Below are 14,952 nucleotides of genomic sequence, written 5' to 3'. Positions count from 1 at the left end.
GGCTTCTTAACATTGAATGTTTAGATTTTCTGTGGCTTAATTTGCCAGAGCAGACAGGGATTTACAGCCAGGCTCTGTAGATTTGGACTGAATTTTAATCCAGTTAAGAATGTTCTTACAGAAAGATTTGTCTTGCTGTCATGTTGAGAGCTGTGGAACCAAGGTCCACCTGTAAACACAGGCTGGCAGAAACTGATGAGAGGGTGCTCTGATCAGAAAGCATAAAATAGACTCCAGTCTGTTTCTGCCTTCTGATTCTGTTTGAGTCTTTTTCTGGTTTGCATTTTCTGGTCTGTCTTCAAACTCAAAACTTCTTGGTCAGAAGTTGTACTTCAGACATATACTGTGTGTGGACAAATGTTGCTGTCTGATGTTTCGTGTGATGCAAAACCATCATCTGGCTGAATTAAACAGGAAACTGAAGTCTTAATGCTTACTGCCTGTGCAAATAYGTGAATGGCAGCTACGTGGAATGTGTGTTGAGAATTTTAGATTTTGACTGAGAAGAAAGAAGTAAAACACAAATTAATGGCACAGTTCGGATGTAAGCTGGAAGCTTGAACATGTTTGACTGTGCAGCCTGCTTTTCAGTCCCCCTTGGTTCTCCTCTTTCTGACAGGGATGTAGTTGAGAAGATGTAAAGGACGTTGCAACGAGACTACGTAACTTTTGATAAACAATTTTTTTTTCACCAACTAGAAACAGAAAGTAAGGAAAGCTGGGAAGTAAGGAAAGCTTTAGTTAGTATAATGCCTGTCACTAATTACAGAWTTTTTAGAAATACATATGTATTGATGGACTGAACACATTTGTCCTCCTCTCATAGGTTTTCACTCTCTGCAYTTGGGGCTTGGTGTTCGATGTCTCCCTCTGCACACCCTTCTGCACTACATTGATAATGGAGTCTTGCATTTGACAGAAACATGTGTAAGGAAACTGCTGAAAGGTGCAGTGAGTTTAATGTGTTTCATCTGTTTAAGTGCCAGCTAATTGGGAGGGATGTCCTTTCAACTATTTGAACTCAGACATAAGATCTACTGCCCAGGGGATTCAGTTCTTTCCCAGAGTGCTATTTCAGTGAAGAGTGTAGYTGAAAGTGTTGCGCAGCTGCAAGGCGAAAGTTAGGGTGCAGACAATATGAGTGACCCTTCTTGCAGCAGACAGTAAAATACCTTTGTAGTGTGTGTCAGGGGACTGATTGCAGCTGGTCATTTTTTCTATTTGCTAATTCTTAGAAAAAATGGATGCTGATAATCATCACAGAACTTGTGGGGAGGGTTTTGGTCATTACAAAAATGCATGTCTGTGTGTAAGGAAGTCAGTCTGCTGTCCAGTCTTCAAGTTTTGCTTTAGTTGTATTAGAGCAAGATAATTTTAGTGTTGGGATTGCAAATATGTATGGGAGTTTCAGTAAGAAAGGCTTAGGAGCAAGCTAGCATGCGTGGAGTGGGGGTGATCAGGGCCTAGGGCTTTAGACCTAAACAGGAAGTGGAGAAACTTGGCAGTTTCTCCACATAGTTATGTTCATACCTGTGTTAACTGCCTTTTTCAAAATTGGAGGGGAAGAAGAGAGGATTGTAGTATAAGTTTATCCACATCTGTTCCTAGATTACAGCAATACTGCAATGTGATTTAACTCTGGTGGTTGTGCGTTTTGTTGCAGCTGCGACATTTCCTTGTAACATGGTAAATCTCCGGTGCCCAAGAAATACGATGCAATGCACTGTATTAATGTGTGTACAGTTTTTCTTGATATGTGAGATATTACAAATATGGAGAATTYTACTTAATGAGAATGTTTGAATTACTACAAATTGCTACCTAAAATGAATTTACATACAAATATATAGAAGTGTATTTATATAAACTATATAAGTATAAATAGCATTCCTATTAGGCCTTATTTAAAACTAAAGTTTTATTTCATTACAGAGATAATATTTATTTGAAATGTCTTCAGTGAAAGTTAGAAGTTTCAGTTATGTGGTTACCATAAAAGGGTGTTTTTTGATTTGATTTTTTTTCCTCTCCTGTAGATCTGGACAACAATGAGAAGAATGAAAAGCTTAAGTTCAGTATTATCACAAGACTTCCTGAGGTAACTTTGGATGTCACTTCTTGGATCTTAGAATGGATGTGAAATTCCTCCCAGTGCATAGGATYAAGCCAGTGGAAGACTTTGCTGGGATTCAAACAGATATAACCTGAACTCCTCTCCAGTTTCTCCATCTTTTGCTCATAACTTGTGGGGTACCCTGGTGTCTTAAACTATAGGTCTATCCCTAGTGCTTTTCAGTGACTGCAGTTCTCTGCAGGAATCAAATAGGCAAAAACGACACTCCTTTGCTGAGTGCTCACCTGCRTAAAGCAATAAAGATTTTGGGGGGTTTAAAGAAGGTTTGTGGGGTTTTATGTTTGTAGTGTCTCCACATGCCTTTCCTACTCTGACCATCTGCATCTGGCTTTATTCACTTTATCAGAGAGATTCCAAAGCTGATACAGTAACAGGTAGAAAATTCGGTCATACCACATTTCTGTGATGGTGATGGCATTACAGTATCTCGCTGTCTGTGAAACTTCCCAACCTTACCTATTGGTCAGGTGGCTTGTTAAGGCATGTTCTGGAGCTAACTATTGATGCCTCATTAAAAGTTAAAACAGAAAAGGAGACTGACTCCTTTCTTCCCTTCATTCTTAGTGCACACCGCAGTACTGCAGAGGCAGCACAATGTCTCAGTGAGCAGAGAAATACYAGGGACTCCCCTCTGGCAGTGCCTTACAGTAAAACAAGCCCTTCTCAACACAAGCTGCTTATTGTTTGTTCGTTATGGACTGTTATGTGTAGTTCAAMTGGCCAGAAGTGGTGCTTCTTTTAACAAGGGCTTTTTTATTTGGCAGCAGTTTTGTGAAGGGGTAGGAAAGGAAAAATCTACAAAATGTTCTTTGTTCTCTGTCTCTTGTTTTGGGCATGGGTTGGTGAGCTGAGGTCAGTGTGGGGCCTGTGTGAGCTGTGAGCCCCAGGCCCAGTGGGTGGGGAACACCATGGCCACCACACTCTGATGCAAAGGGGCTGAGTTGTGAGTGCTGTAGAGGACATAACACTGCTAGYTATGCGCAGTAGACTCAGTGCCTTATTGTTTCTATTTAGAGCTTTGAGGGRAAAAAACGCAGAGAATGGTTTGTTTGCCTAAAAGGGCACTTGGGGGTGACTTGGACTATTTTAAGTTCAGGTTRCATTCACCAGATGACTTCAGTTGAATCAAAACCAAGCATTTCATGAACACTGAAACTGTTCAGCGTTTCCTAAATGAACTCCTTCAGTAGTCTGTATTTCCTTACAGCTGAAAGGGAGGAAATAAAGACTAGATCAGGAAAATAGCAGGAGGTAATTTCACAGTGTGTTCATATTTGATTGCTTAGTGGTTAGGATAGGAAGCTCTGGGACAGCTGAGTTTGAATCTCTGCTTTTTTGTTTGAGAGACTGTGAATCAATGTTACCAGTTCCCAAGAYAGTGCCCTAAATGATGGGCTGCGGGTTGTGTTCCCAGCATCTCTCCTCATGGTATTCTGCTTTTGTAAGCTTCTGTATACTCCTTGAGCCGGACAGAAGTGCAGTTCTGAACACTGTGTTAGAGCATTGAGAAGCAGGGTTTGTTATTCTTTGGGAGAAGAATGAGTCTAAACTAGAGTCACGTAAAGGGTAAGCAGYCATTTTGAGCCTCAAATAATATTTAAGTACACGTGCATGTGTGCACGCGCACACACACACACATATACACACACAAAGTAGGCAGAAGCAAATGGGACAGATGGATTGTTAGAAACTTACTGGATTACTTGGGAACTGAGCAGCAGGGATTTGATTGTTTCCCACATTCTGGGAGAGTGTTCTCATCTCTTGGTTATTGGTTATAAAAGGATGCCCTCATGGCTAAAAATTATGATTCCTAAACTTATCATTGATGTCTGAAAATAGCCTGTGTTATGTCCTAGATTTCTTTTTTTCTTTGCCAAAAAGAATGCACCTTTTGGGGGATGAGAGGGTGGAAATTGGTCAGTCTGTTGTTATTGTTGATTTTGGGGGTGTGTGTCTTTTTTTTTTTTTTTTTTTTTTTTTTTTTTTTTTTTTTTTTTTTTTTTTTTTTTTTTTTTTTCTTTTTTCCCTCCTTATTTATCAGTCTTCTACTGTCCTCTGCTGACATTCTCAGGATTTTTTTTTTTCTAAATACTTACCAGGTTCTTGCTCAAAAAGCCCACCAGTTTTGGAATCACCCAGTAAATGCTAATTTCATTGCACGGAAATATGTGAAACTCTTACTTGAAAAGCTAGGGAACAGACAGGTGAGTGCTATTTTGTTGATGTTTTTGCTTGGACAGGGTTGAGACACGTAACCTTGTTGTAGACCGTAGCATACTGAATGTTACACTTACTTGGCACTGTGCAACTTTGAACTGACTTGAAATGTTCTCCTTTACAGTATAGCAGACCTGTGCCTGAGAGAGACTCGGTCTCTGTAGAGTTTTTGCCACTTAATTACCTGACTAATATGCTGGCAGAGATAGAGAATCAAGGTAATGTTAATTCAGTTCTTTGGAAGACTAGTAGTTGTTACATTGATTGTTCACATTTAGCTTTATCTTGAGTGTATTGATAACACTGAGTTCCAAAACTCCACTGATGTCTGAACATGTAGGTTTTGGTCTCTTTCTGTTGGTGGGAATTGTCTGAGAACTTCTTCACTAGACGTCCTTTCTTCAAAATCCTGTATGTTGGATCCAGTTGGTAAATTGGCATTTTTCAGAACATGCGTGGCGACAGGYGGCTTGTGTCATTTTACTGTTTGCTCAGTTTCTGGCCCAGTTTSTTGTAAGCTCTTTTCCTGCTTAATCGTGACAAGAGGGATGGAGAGAACCTAACTGCCTTTAAAATAAGTCTGTTGGCCCACCTCTGTGAAAAAGACGCATATCTTCAAGGAGGTATCCCAGACCTAAATGAATGCACTAGATCTGGAAAGTGGGATTTTTGGAGTCAGCCTGCTTGTCCATATTTCCTATCGGCTGCTTAGCCTGTTAGTCTTTGCAGGCCCTTATCAGGGATACCTAACTCCCCATGCATTACATAGTGAACCGAAGCCTCCCAAGATTCTGGACTCGGCAGCAAAAGCAAGATATGTAAAGAGAAGCWTTACACTGTCAAGCTTTACTGGTTATGTGTATAATAATAAAACAAAATCAGGTCAAGGTAAGGGCTTGAAAGCTAGAATAGGACTGTCTAGGTACAGATGTCATCCCAGTGGAGAAGGAAGAATTTCAACTATGTAGATGCATATGAGAATGTACCCCAGTCCCTTTTAATTACTAGCACAGACATAGCCACTCTTCTTAAGTCTTGTTTAGGATCTCCGGTATAGAATCAGTATGGAATACCTAGTGGTCTCCAGATGGTCTAGATTTACTCCTACTAGGAGAGAGATTGTTTGCTTATATTCCACTAATAGGCAAGCTGGACTGCTTGTTTGCTCTTGTGTAGTTACCATCTGCCACCGAATGGAAACAAATTCAGTCTAAATGTCATTGAAATCCCACAGATAAGCTTACCAGTGCTGTGGAAGTTCAGTAGCAGTAGCTGTCTGTACTCTAGGGTTGTTTCAGTTAAGGGAAATGCCTGTTAAGTTCAGAGTTCTATAAATTTGACACACTATTCTTAGATGACAGTCTAATTTATTTTACGATAAAGGATCTTGGAGCCTGCTTAAAAAGTTTCACCAAGCTTTCCTCCTAGCCTCAGTGTCCCTTCAGGAAGACTTTGCAGTTTATAAAAAAGCTAGAGGTAAACTTCGAAAGCTTTCTACCTTTGCTGAGCATCTAAATGGCTGCAGTGAAAGCTGTGTAGGTATTTTGTATAAATGAAAACAGTTCCATCTAATACTTTAACTTTGGGTATTCTAGATGAAGATGTTTAGTARATCGCAAGGTGTAATATAGAAGAGTGCTCATGTTTTTGTAAATGCTAACTTTCTCATGGTGTTTCTCCAGGTTTGCATCCATGCAAAGAGCAAGATCACATTAATACAAGATTTGTGGAGGAAACGGCACTGAGGCACACCATGATGCTCTTGGGCCTCAAGTATTCCTAAAATAGCTTTCTTGAACAGCAAGTCAGCTTCGCTGCTCAGAACTGTGAAACCAACTTTTTTTTTCTTTAAACTTAAATATCATTTTGTTTTCTAAATCATCTGCAGATTTGAGTAGACATTACTGAGAGAAGAAGCAACTCAAAGTAGTGTGTGGTCCAGTGTATTAAGGAGTGACTGAAMTGAAATTACTGACTTGTAGATAAGTCCTAGAGAAATGCATCTGATGCACATCCAGCTTTCCAAAGAAATATATCTCTGGTTCCATTTTATCTTGTGAAATGGTCAAATGGAGCTACAGCAGGTATTAAAACAGGCTGCGAGAACTGGTATTAGACTGTTAGTTAAGTGTTTTAACGAGCASGACAATCCTAAAAAAGGTAGTCCAGTTGTATTGCAAAGTAACAAGAAACTGGCAACTGTTTACTTGTTTGGGTTAATAAAAGGTTTTCTGCGATTATGTGAAATAACAAATGAGGAATCAAGTCTGTGTGTATAATGCATAAGTAATRATGTAATCATTCCTTGTGGTGATGATGTATTATCTTACAGTACGTCTGCCTTTGAGGTTGTATTCTAATGTATTCAGTTTCATAATTAGCATAAAACACTATCTCTTTTCAGTGCATGTGAAAGTTTCTTCTTGTCCTTTATTGCTTAGTTTTATACATAACTTCCAAAGAACTTTTTTTTTTCCTAAGTTTATCTTAACAGTGACTTGGACAGTTTTATTTAATTCTTTCCTTCTGACTTTTAGTGTTACAGTGTGAATCTCAACTTTAAAAAACAAATGCAGACTTTTCCCTCTCATTGTCCACTTGTATTTATACAGAACTGAACCATTTTTTTTCCTCTCTCAACTTGTGAGCTATGACATTTATTTAAAATAGTAGTAGTGGTTCAGTACACAGAGGAAATCTTAAATCTGACATGTAGGACTTCTGCCATTTTTATTAAACAAAAAAAAAATTAGAGTTTCAGACTATTCAACTAGTGAAATAAATTCTGGAGGCTTTAGTAGTATCCTCTAATATCCTCTCTGAGCAGTTTCCAGACAGCTGCTTCCTSTTGCTTACCAGTGAAGTAGAAAGTTGCAGTCCTCAAGAACTCTCTCTGTGTCCAGTACACACTTTTTTCCTGAACAAGTGCATGATCATTCCCTTGTCATTGGCATCAGTGGAGCAAGAGTTTTAGCTTTCACACTGATTACCCAGAGGGAAAGAATRTTTTTCACCTTATAATTAAAATTTGTCTGGCAAGCTTGGACTTCCATCGCAGGCTGCAGAAAGCCACGTTGGTTTATTTGTACAAGTAATTGGGACTTTGTTCAGATGTATTGAATTATTACAAGAGGAGTTATTACGAGAGAAGATCATATGGCTTTTTCTTTTTAATGGAAAGTGTTGTAAGATATAATCAGATGCAATAAACTTCACTTGGAAAAAAYAAGCCTAGTATGATAATCACTCATTTTGCTTAACATTTGAAATACTGCACTACATATGGGATACCAGAGCTTCCCTCAGCCAGGAGAAAGGGAGCTTGTATCATTGGCCATTTAGCTGTGGTTTTGGCATTAGCAACTCCTTCGTTTACAATATGGAATTTGGGAAAACACTAACAGACGTGCCTTCAAGGGAGTTTTAAATCTATTGACTCTTGAGATTAAGCAACTAGTGACAGCCTCTCCTGATTTGAGAGAGACCTTTTCAGATTTCAATTGGCTTTACAATAGGTTTTCTGATATGTCTTATGTTTGAACCAGGTTCACTGGGTTTGAAAGGAGCCAAAGCACCATAGGGCCGTGGYAGTGGGAGGCCACTTTCATCATTTGGGATATAAGCATTTGGGCGTTGTTCAGCTGTTGTGTGGACAAAACCAGGCAATGCAGCTTGTTCCTCTTCTGCTGCACGCTGTAAAAGAAATGCATTTTGATCATATAGTAATTATATGCTTKAAAACTTTAATACTCTTCTGAGCCAAAATCCAGAAAGCTTTAGAAAGGAAATACTGTTAGCCTAATCCTTAACACACCTGGAAACCCACAAGAGAACTAATTGTTCATTGAAAGGTAAGCACTATTTCTTGGCCGTGTGGATGCGAGCTTTTCATTTTAAATAGTATACAGCTTGAGCCTGTAATGGTCTTGCTATTTGTGAAGAAAACTGCTTAAATGAACTTCTAAAAGTTGTAGTAAGTGTGCACAGAACATCCTGAGAACAATGTGAGTTACTACAAATGACTCTGAAGCATCAGAATCCTGCCTAAATTTACACTGGCAGCAGCTACTGCAGAGTAGTGACGCTGCGCTGTGCTTCTGTCTGCAGCACTGAAAGGAAACGGAGTCGTAAGGTGAGCAGAAGTGTTAATGCCAAAGAGGCGGCTTACTCTAAACCAGTTTTATTACAGAAGTTCTGCTTGGCTTCAAGTTCTCTGAATGTCTGCACTGTGTATTCCTCTCCTAACCTTGTTCTCCAAAATTTCCTTGGAGAGATCAACACGTACTTAAGGATTCGTGCAGCAGAGTTAATCTGTCTCCAAGAGCTTCCTAGTACACACATCTCATTTTTATACTGCTTTCCCTTATCTGGAACCTCTCCACTCGGGGATTGCTGGTGGTTTGAATTAGAGGTATGGTTCACAGTAGGGTAGAATTTGAAGCACTATTTGTTACACTGCTCTGTCTACCCTCACTGGCTTGCCCAGCAATCTTGCTACTTCTGATACGCTTACTGTGTCTGATACTTGGAGATGCTGAACTATATATATATATATATATATTTCTTTTCCCTTCCCCTTGCAGCTTTACCCTGAAACTGAATCAAAATCAGGTTTCCACTCATCACCCCAAAATGCTGGAACTTAAGTTTACTTGAAGATAAGTCCTCCTTTCAGTGTGAAGTGTTCTCTCCTTACGCTTTGCGGACCAGTTCTAAGTGCGTCAGACTGCAGTTAGAACRCCACAAACGCACGACGTACTCCTTTTGGTAACTGCCTCTGTCTATACTGTCATCTCCACTAAGGCCTGGCAGCTCCACACTTGCAGTGAACAGCCGTGCAGTGGGAGAACAGCTCTTGCAATAAAATGAGATAGAGCAGGGCAAAAGAAGAAGCTGGCGATCAAACCGCACGCAACAGAGCAAAAACCTACTTTAGCTCTAGCTTCAGCTGCTGCCTTCTGCATCTTCTCGTTGCGCAACACCTTCAGCCAGTCCCTTTCGGTTTCTTGAGGAAGGGGAAGGCCTTGATCGATCCTTGATGAAACAGTCATCAAAAATTGTTCTCTGTCTCTCACTTCCTGCTGGAGTTTAATGGCAAGTGCTTGCTTCATGGACAGCTCTGCAACAAGAGCCATCATCTTTTGGGTTTTATCCTTTATCTTCTTCTGCAGTTCATTTGTCTGAAATTATAACAGCTGCATTTTAATCAGGTCTTCCCTTTAGACACTTACTGAACATAGCAGATAGATAAGTACTAGATACATGAAAACAAAACAGATTTGCTGCAAAGATATGTTTTGACTGAAGCTTTTCCAAAYGTCAAACCTAATAAATAAAATCAACCCTGGCCTTGTTTTCCACATCATAATTTTGCATTGTATTTTGTTTTTTTGTCTGTCTTCCTTTCACTCAGCTCTCTTGCATTTCAAGCTTTTCCATTAAGGAAATGGGAGGTGAGAGGTTTTGGAGGTCACTTTTGGTCTTCCTGCTGTCAGAAGGAAATAACTATAATACAAAAGTAAATATACTGAAAACTGTGTGTCTTTCCTCTGTAGTTCTCCCTACTTAAATAACAAACTTTGAGCCACATACAGATTATATCTTCTCTCATGCTGTAGGGATCTAGAACTCACCTGGCTTTCCCTTATTTTTTTTAGCTATTAGTGTGTTAGCTGTAGAATTATGTTTAAGTAAACATGCAAAAGGAGGATCCTCCCAAGTTAGTAATTACATAACCTGAGAAATAACTAATCATGTTTAATGAAAGATATGATTTATGATACAGCTTTCTTTCAAAAAGTACGGAAGTGTATTGACTACTGCCCTTGCTACGTCTGTACTACTCATTTTACTAAACACKTATAATTTCTTAAGGCTAACATATGATTTGCAGGTTTGCCTATCAATAATGCCAATCCCTAGTTTTGTATTTTGCAAGCAAGTCATCTTACTTCTTGTCCAAAATTGAAATTACTTCAATTCCTGTAAGCCAGCAAAGCAGAGCATGCAATTCCCTTCTTACCCTTTTAGCTAATAGCAGTGTGTCCTGCTTCCCATTTTCTGCTCTGGCTCGGATTCGGTCTGTTAGCCGGGAAACTTGTTCATAGATAAAATCCATCTCCAGCAACTTCTCCTCCTTCTGTAGCAGCTCTACCTCTAGCTGCAGTGAGAAGGCAATATATGGTGTAGGTTAATGAGAGAGGAGGGTGTTTTAGGGACTGCTTCTGAAATAATGTCAGCGAACAGCCGTGGGTAACCACACCACAGTCCATTTGCATGCTACTGATCAGACCAAAGTTAGCTCAGAGCATTACTATCACTATTACAGTTCTTCCACATCAGTCTGGGCCCTTTTGAGGGTTGGAGTTTACATGAGCCTTATTTATTACTGCCTTTCCATGATTTTCTTGAAAACAATATTTTTTTTCTAGTGAAAAAATTTTTTTTTTAATGCTTCTGGATTCTTGAGTTATGTCATTAGTAGAAGGTTTCAGCTGTTTTAAATGAAAACATTTTTTTTCCTCCTTCTTCTGGTGCTAAATAAAACTTGAAAATGTGAGCTCCAAAGACTAAAAAAAGGAAGCCCTATGCAAACAGAAAGACTCTTAAAAACTCAAGGAGACTGAAACAGAACATTCAGGCCTACTTCATGACTACAAGGACCCTGTTTTTTTAATTTTGGGGGTGGGTAAGAGTGGGCTGTGTTCCCGCCTGCCTGGGCTCCTGCACAGCTCCCTTCCCTGCTAAGGAATGTGTGAAAGTGAAGCAAAAAACTTGAAGCAATTCACAAAAATGTTAGGTAGTGTTTCTGTTAAACCATTACAAGTTGGATTGCAAAAGGAGGACTTAGATGAGCATTACGCCTAGTCTGCAGTATCGCAAAGTGTAGTGGAATTCGCAGCCTCATGTGAAATGCTAAGTACAGGGTGGGCAGTTACGTAAATGGAGTGGACACTTACATCTAAGAAAATATCAAATTTGCCTTTTCCATTCCTTTACCTTCCCCTGCTATAGGCAATAAGGGAGGCACCTTGTAACTGGCTTTTACATTGGACTTAATGATGTTTCACTTAATTTTGAAGCCCATCCTGGGAGTCGTGGGCAGGGCTGCACAGGTGGGTGGGCAGCTCTTCGGCTGGCCTAAGGCCCAGTTACATAAAAATCTGTTCTGTAGTTCCCAGTTTGAAGTGGAAACGAGGTAATAAAATCAAATCCTGGGTTTGAAAAGGGTGTTTACTTCATTGTGTGTCACCTACGTGGGTTCCTTAGGAGGACAGTGGGACAGCTGGCTCCACATACACTGTGGTGGAACAGCCGATAAGCACTACTTGCTGAAGACGACAACCTCGTTCTTCTGCACTTTGTTATTTTGAATTTATTACCCTCTGCCACTTTTTCTGTATCTTTCTGTAACGAAGCAGGCGTGTCGGTATTGAAGTGCCAATGACACACATTAATCAGCTAATGGGGAGCCAGCGGCACTGCTCAGAGCCTAAGTTTTGATCTCTTCTGCAGCCTCTGCTGGAGGAAGTCAGTGTCCCCATGCCCAGTTTTCCTGGAAAGCAGAGACTGGGCTGTAGTTCCAACGAGCCATTCATAATTATTTTAATCCACCTTATCGAAAATTTACTTAAAAAAAAAAATCATGCTTTTTCTTAAAGAAGTCGGTGGCAGTGTGGGAGATGCTGGTGTCAGTAATGTTACCTTTTCAATCTTTTCCAGCAGTTCAGGCGGAGATGGGTCCTCCCCTCCCAAGACTCGCTTTCTAGACTCATTTGTAGGGTCAGCAAAGATTTTCTCAAGATGTTTAATCCTGTCCTTGCACTGGGAATACTAGCAAACAAAAATCCACAATAGTTATCTTTCAACAACAAGCAAAAAGCCCAATTATTGCTGTGTGGCAAGAGATGGAAGATCTGAGTGTGTCTGCTTTACGCCAGGAGACTCCTGGAGTGTGGATCCCACCACACTGAGTACGCTTCATCTTGGAAGCARGATCCTTGCCTTGCTTTACAGCCCCAGCAGCTCCTCACCTCGCTCGTCCCTGGGGCTTGAGCTCTCAGGGTTTCTCTGAGGCCAGCATGTAGGGGTCCCCTTGTGATTCAGGGTGGGGGGTAACACAGAGATTACAAACAATCCTCCCCCCCCCCTTTTTAAGGAAGTGACACTGTGACAGTTGCAGCAAGGAGGAAAACTCTTCTCTGTGCCAGAAATTATGAGTGCCACCTTCTTCAGGCTACTTTTTTCACCCTCAGGAGTACACCAAATTTTGCAGGCAAGGCAGGAGGAATCTGACATTATTCTGTGCTTTACAATCTTCTATTTGACCCAAGGGTTAGATGCATTTAGGGATGTAGGAAGAACTCATGCGCCAGACAGTTCAGTTGCAAGTGAAACGTGCAGGCTCTGAGGCTCTGCTGTYAGCACAACAGGGCTCCTGGAGCCATAGACATCTAAGTTTTGTGTGTTAAGTTCCCAGGCCGATGTCCTGGGACATCCTGACAGTTGTGACAATCCTGAACAACACAGTACCAGTGTCATCCACAAATACAGGTGTTCTCTGACCTTCCTGACACGAGAAGTTCACATTTAATGAAGGTTTTTCCAGAGTACGCTAAATGGAAAGCCACGTTGCTCATAAACACTCACTGAAGTGTGACTGGGACCTTCAACCAAGTTTTGATGTTTGAATTTGCAGGACTAACAATGTTTTTTTTTGTGCTTTGATATGCATCTGGYGATCTGTCAGAGCACTGTCAGAGGAGTCTTGACCTATTAGTATTAACATAAACATATATGTTTATATGTTCAAATAACTTGATAGAAATGCTATCAATTTCAAGCGATGGTATTAAGGAACGAGTGGTCACTGGCACCTGAAACTATAAAAGGTCACCAAGAACSCACAGTAAATATTTAGACGTTGCTACAGGGATAGGGTTACTGAGAGCTGGCGATTCATATTTCAAATGTAAGAGGGAAAACTGACGGATCGGCTCATGTGATAACGGAATGTTACCAGAACATTTGTTTCGAATATTTTTTCCTGCTAAAACAGCATCATCCTGGTCTTTCTTTTGCACTTTTTTCTAAGAACAAGGCAAAATAAAAAGAAAAAAAACTTAAATGACTGTAATGAATAATTCCCTTATCAAAGCTTGATTTGTTTTAAATGTCATTCGGTATGTAACTAGTTTCACAGGTACTAAAATATTTATTTTAATTTATAAACACCCATATCACAAAACCAACAGTACACAGAGAATTACATGCAGAAGAATGTAAGAACAAGACTATCACARACAATAAATTCAGCTACGTTTCCAGTGATATGTCGTATCTGAGGCCAAACTCCTCAAACTCAGCTGAAAATGCCTTGTCTGCAGCAATGGTACCTTAAAGAGATTAGAGATAGCTCATTAAGTAAAATTTTTTAGGATTTAATTCTTACTTAGAGAATAAGGACTATTGTTAATTGAAAATATATTGTTCAAATTAATGAAAAAAAATCTATAAGTGATTTCATGCTAAACTTAAATGCCTGACTTGGTTTAAATGCAATACAAATGACTAGTTAATTCACTCCAAAAGCATGGGAAAAAWGCACATTTAGAAATAACTATTCTAGTGTGTGTCTGTTTAAATGATGCAACTATAAGCATCTATATTTTCTTCTAGTTTTCAGTGTTTTCCTTGGACAAAACTTTCTCCAAGTTCTTAAAGATTCCAAGTCTTAAAAGCAAAAAAGCCTTATTGAAGCGCATTTTACACAGAAGATAGGAAAAGCAACTACGAGAGGTTTTTCTAGGTTTGAGTGTAGCCAGTTAGGAGGAGTTGTTCACTAATGACTACACGAGAGGGAATGCATTCTTAGATACTTAAAAGGCTTGTCAGAAAAAGTGCAGTTCTGCAGCTCATTTTGGAAACCTCAGAGAAGGCGAATGAGGAACCCAGAGCACTAGAAAAGGGCAAATATTTTACTTAYATTTAAAAACAGGGGAAAGGAAGGAGTCCTGGAATTACAGATAACTTATTTTATGAAGAATAATCTGGAACAAATAATTAAGATTTCTTTTTGTAAGTAGCTAGAAAATAAAAAGGGGGTGAATAATGGCCCACATGGATTTGTTGAACCTTGCCAAAACCATCCAGTATCATACCATGATAATTTAATGGGTGTAGTGGTTACCACATCCACTTTACATGCGGAAGATCCTGGGTTCAAGCCCCAGTGGAACCAACACGAGGAAATCTTTGGGAGGTTGGACTAGATGATCTTCAGAGGTCCCTTCCAACCTTACTGATTCTGTGCTTCTGTATCCAGATGAAATGGTACATGTCACRCATCTTGGCTTTTACATACCTTTGACATTGTTTCATACGACATTCTCAAACAAGCTAGGGAAACACAGTCCTGGTGAATATATAGGGTAAGTACTAAATCAATAGAACAAAGTTAAGCTGGGAAAGAATGCAAATACTTTGGGRAAAATTCAATCCAAAAGGTCTGAACAAAAGAGGTGAAATTAAATAACAAATGGAAAAATTATCTGTACTAATACAGAATCAAGGCCAATTGATTAGGTACCACTTCCTTA

General features: G+C 39.7%; 2 protein-coding genes across 4 annotated transcripts in view; one reads left to right on the top strand and one right to left on the bottom strand.

Moving 5' to 3' along the window:
• Nucleotides 1-7,583, top strand: part of GSAP (gamma-secretase activating protein) — a 48,351-nt gene extending 40,768 nt beyond the window's left edge. The window contains exons 27-31 of one of the 2 annotated variants that reach the window (XM_085298616.1): nucleotides 827-946; nucleotides 2,037-2,098; nucleotides 4,237-4,341; nucleotides 4,479-4,572; nucleotides 6,037-7,583. In XM_085298616.1, coding sequence (XP_085154742.1) covers nucleotides 827-946; nucleotides 2,037-2,098; nucleotides 4,237-4,341; nucleotides 4,479-4,572; nucleotides 6,037-6,137 — 482 coding nt within the window. In that variant the 3' untranslated portion in view covers nucleotides 6,138-7,583. Of the gene's footprint in view, nucleotides 1-826; nucleotides 947-2,036; nucleotides 2,099-4,236; nucleotides 4,342-4,478; nucleotides 4,573-6,036 lie in introns of those variants that run through there. The other variant, XR_014895023.1, reaches the window with a different exon arrangement.
• A 260-nt stretch (nucleotides 7,584-7,843) lies between these two features.
• The window catches only part of CCDC146 (coiled-coil domain containing 146), an 81,162-nt gene continuing 74,053 nt past the window's right edge, over nucleotides 7,844-14,952 (bottom strand). For both annotated transcript variants that reach the window (XM_085298592.1, XM_085298602.1), the window contains 4 exons: nucleotides 12,059-12,187; nucleotides 10,377-10,514; nucleotides 9,286-9,534; nucleotides 7,844-8,047 (listed from right to left, as the gene is read on the bottom strand). In XM_085298592.1, coding sequence (XP_085154718.1) covers nucleotides 7,844-8,047; nucleotides 9,286-9,534; nucleotides 10,377-10,514; nucleotides 12,059-12,187 — 720 coding nt within the window. The remainder of the gene's footprint in view (nucleotides 8,048-9,285; nucleotides 9,535-10,376; nucleotides 10,515-12,058; nucleotides 12,188-14,952) is intronic.

The sequence above is a fragment of the Rhea americana genome, unplaced genomic scaffold (assembly GCF_003343005.1).
Source record: "Rhea americana isolate MKP2758 unplaced genomic scaffold, rheAme1 scaffold_1, whole genome shotgun sequence".
Lineage (NCBI taxonomy): Eukaryota > Metazoa > Chordata > Aves > Rheiformes > Rheidae > Rhea > Rhea americana.
The sequence above is the reverse complement of the archived record's forward strand: the minus strand, read 5'-3'. Positions and strand labels throughout refer to the sequence as shown.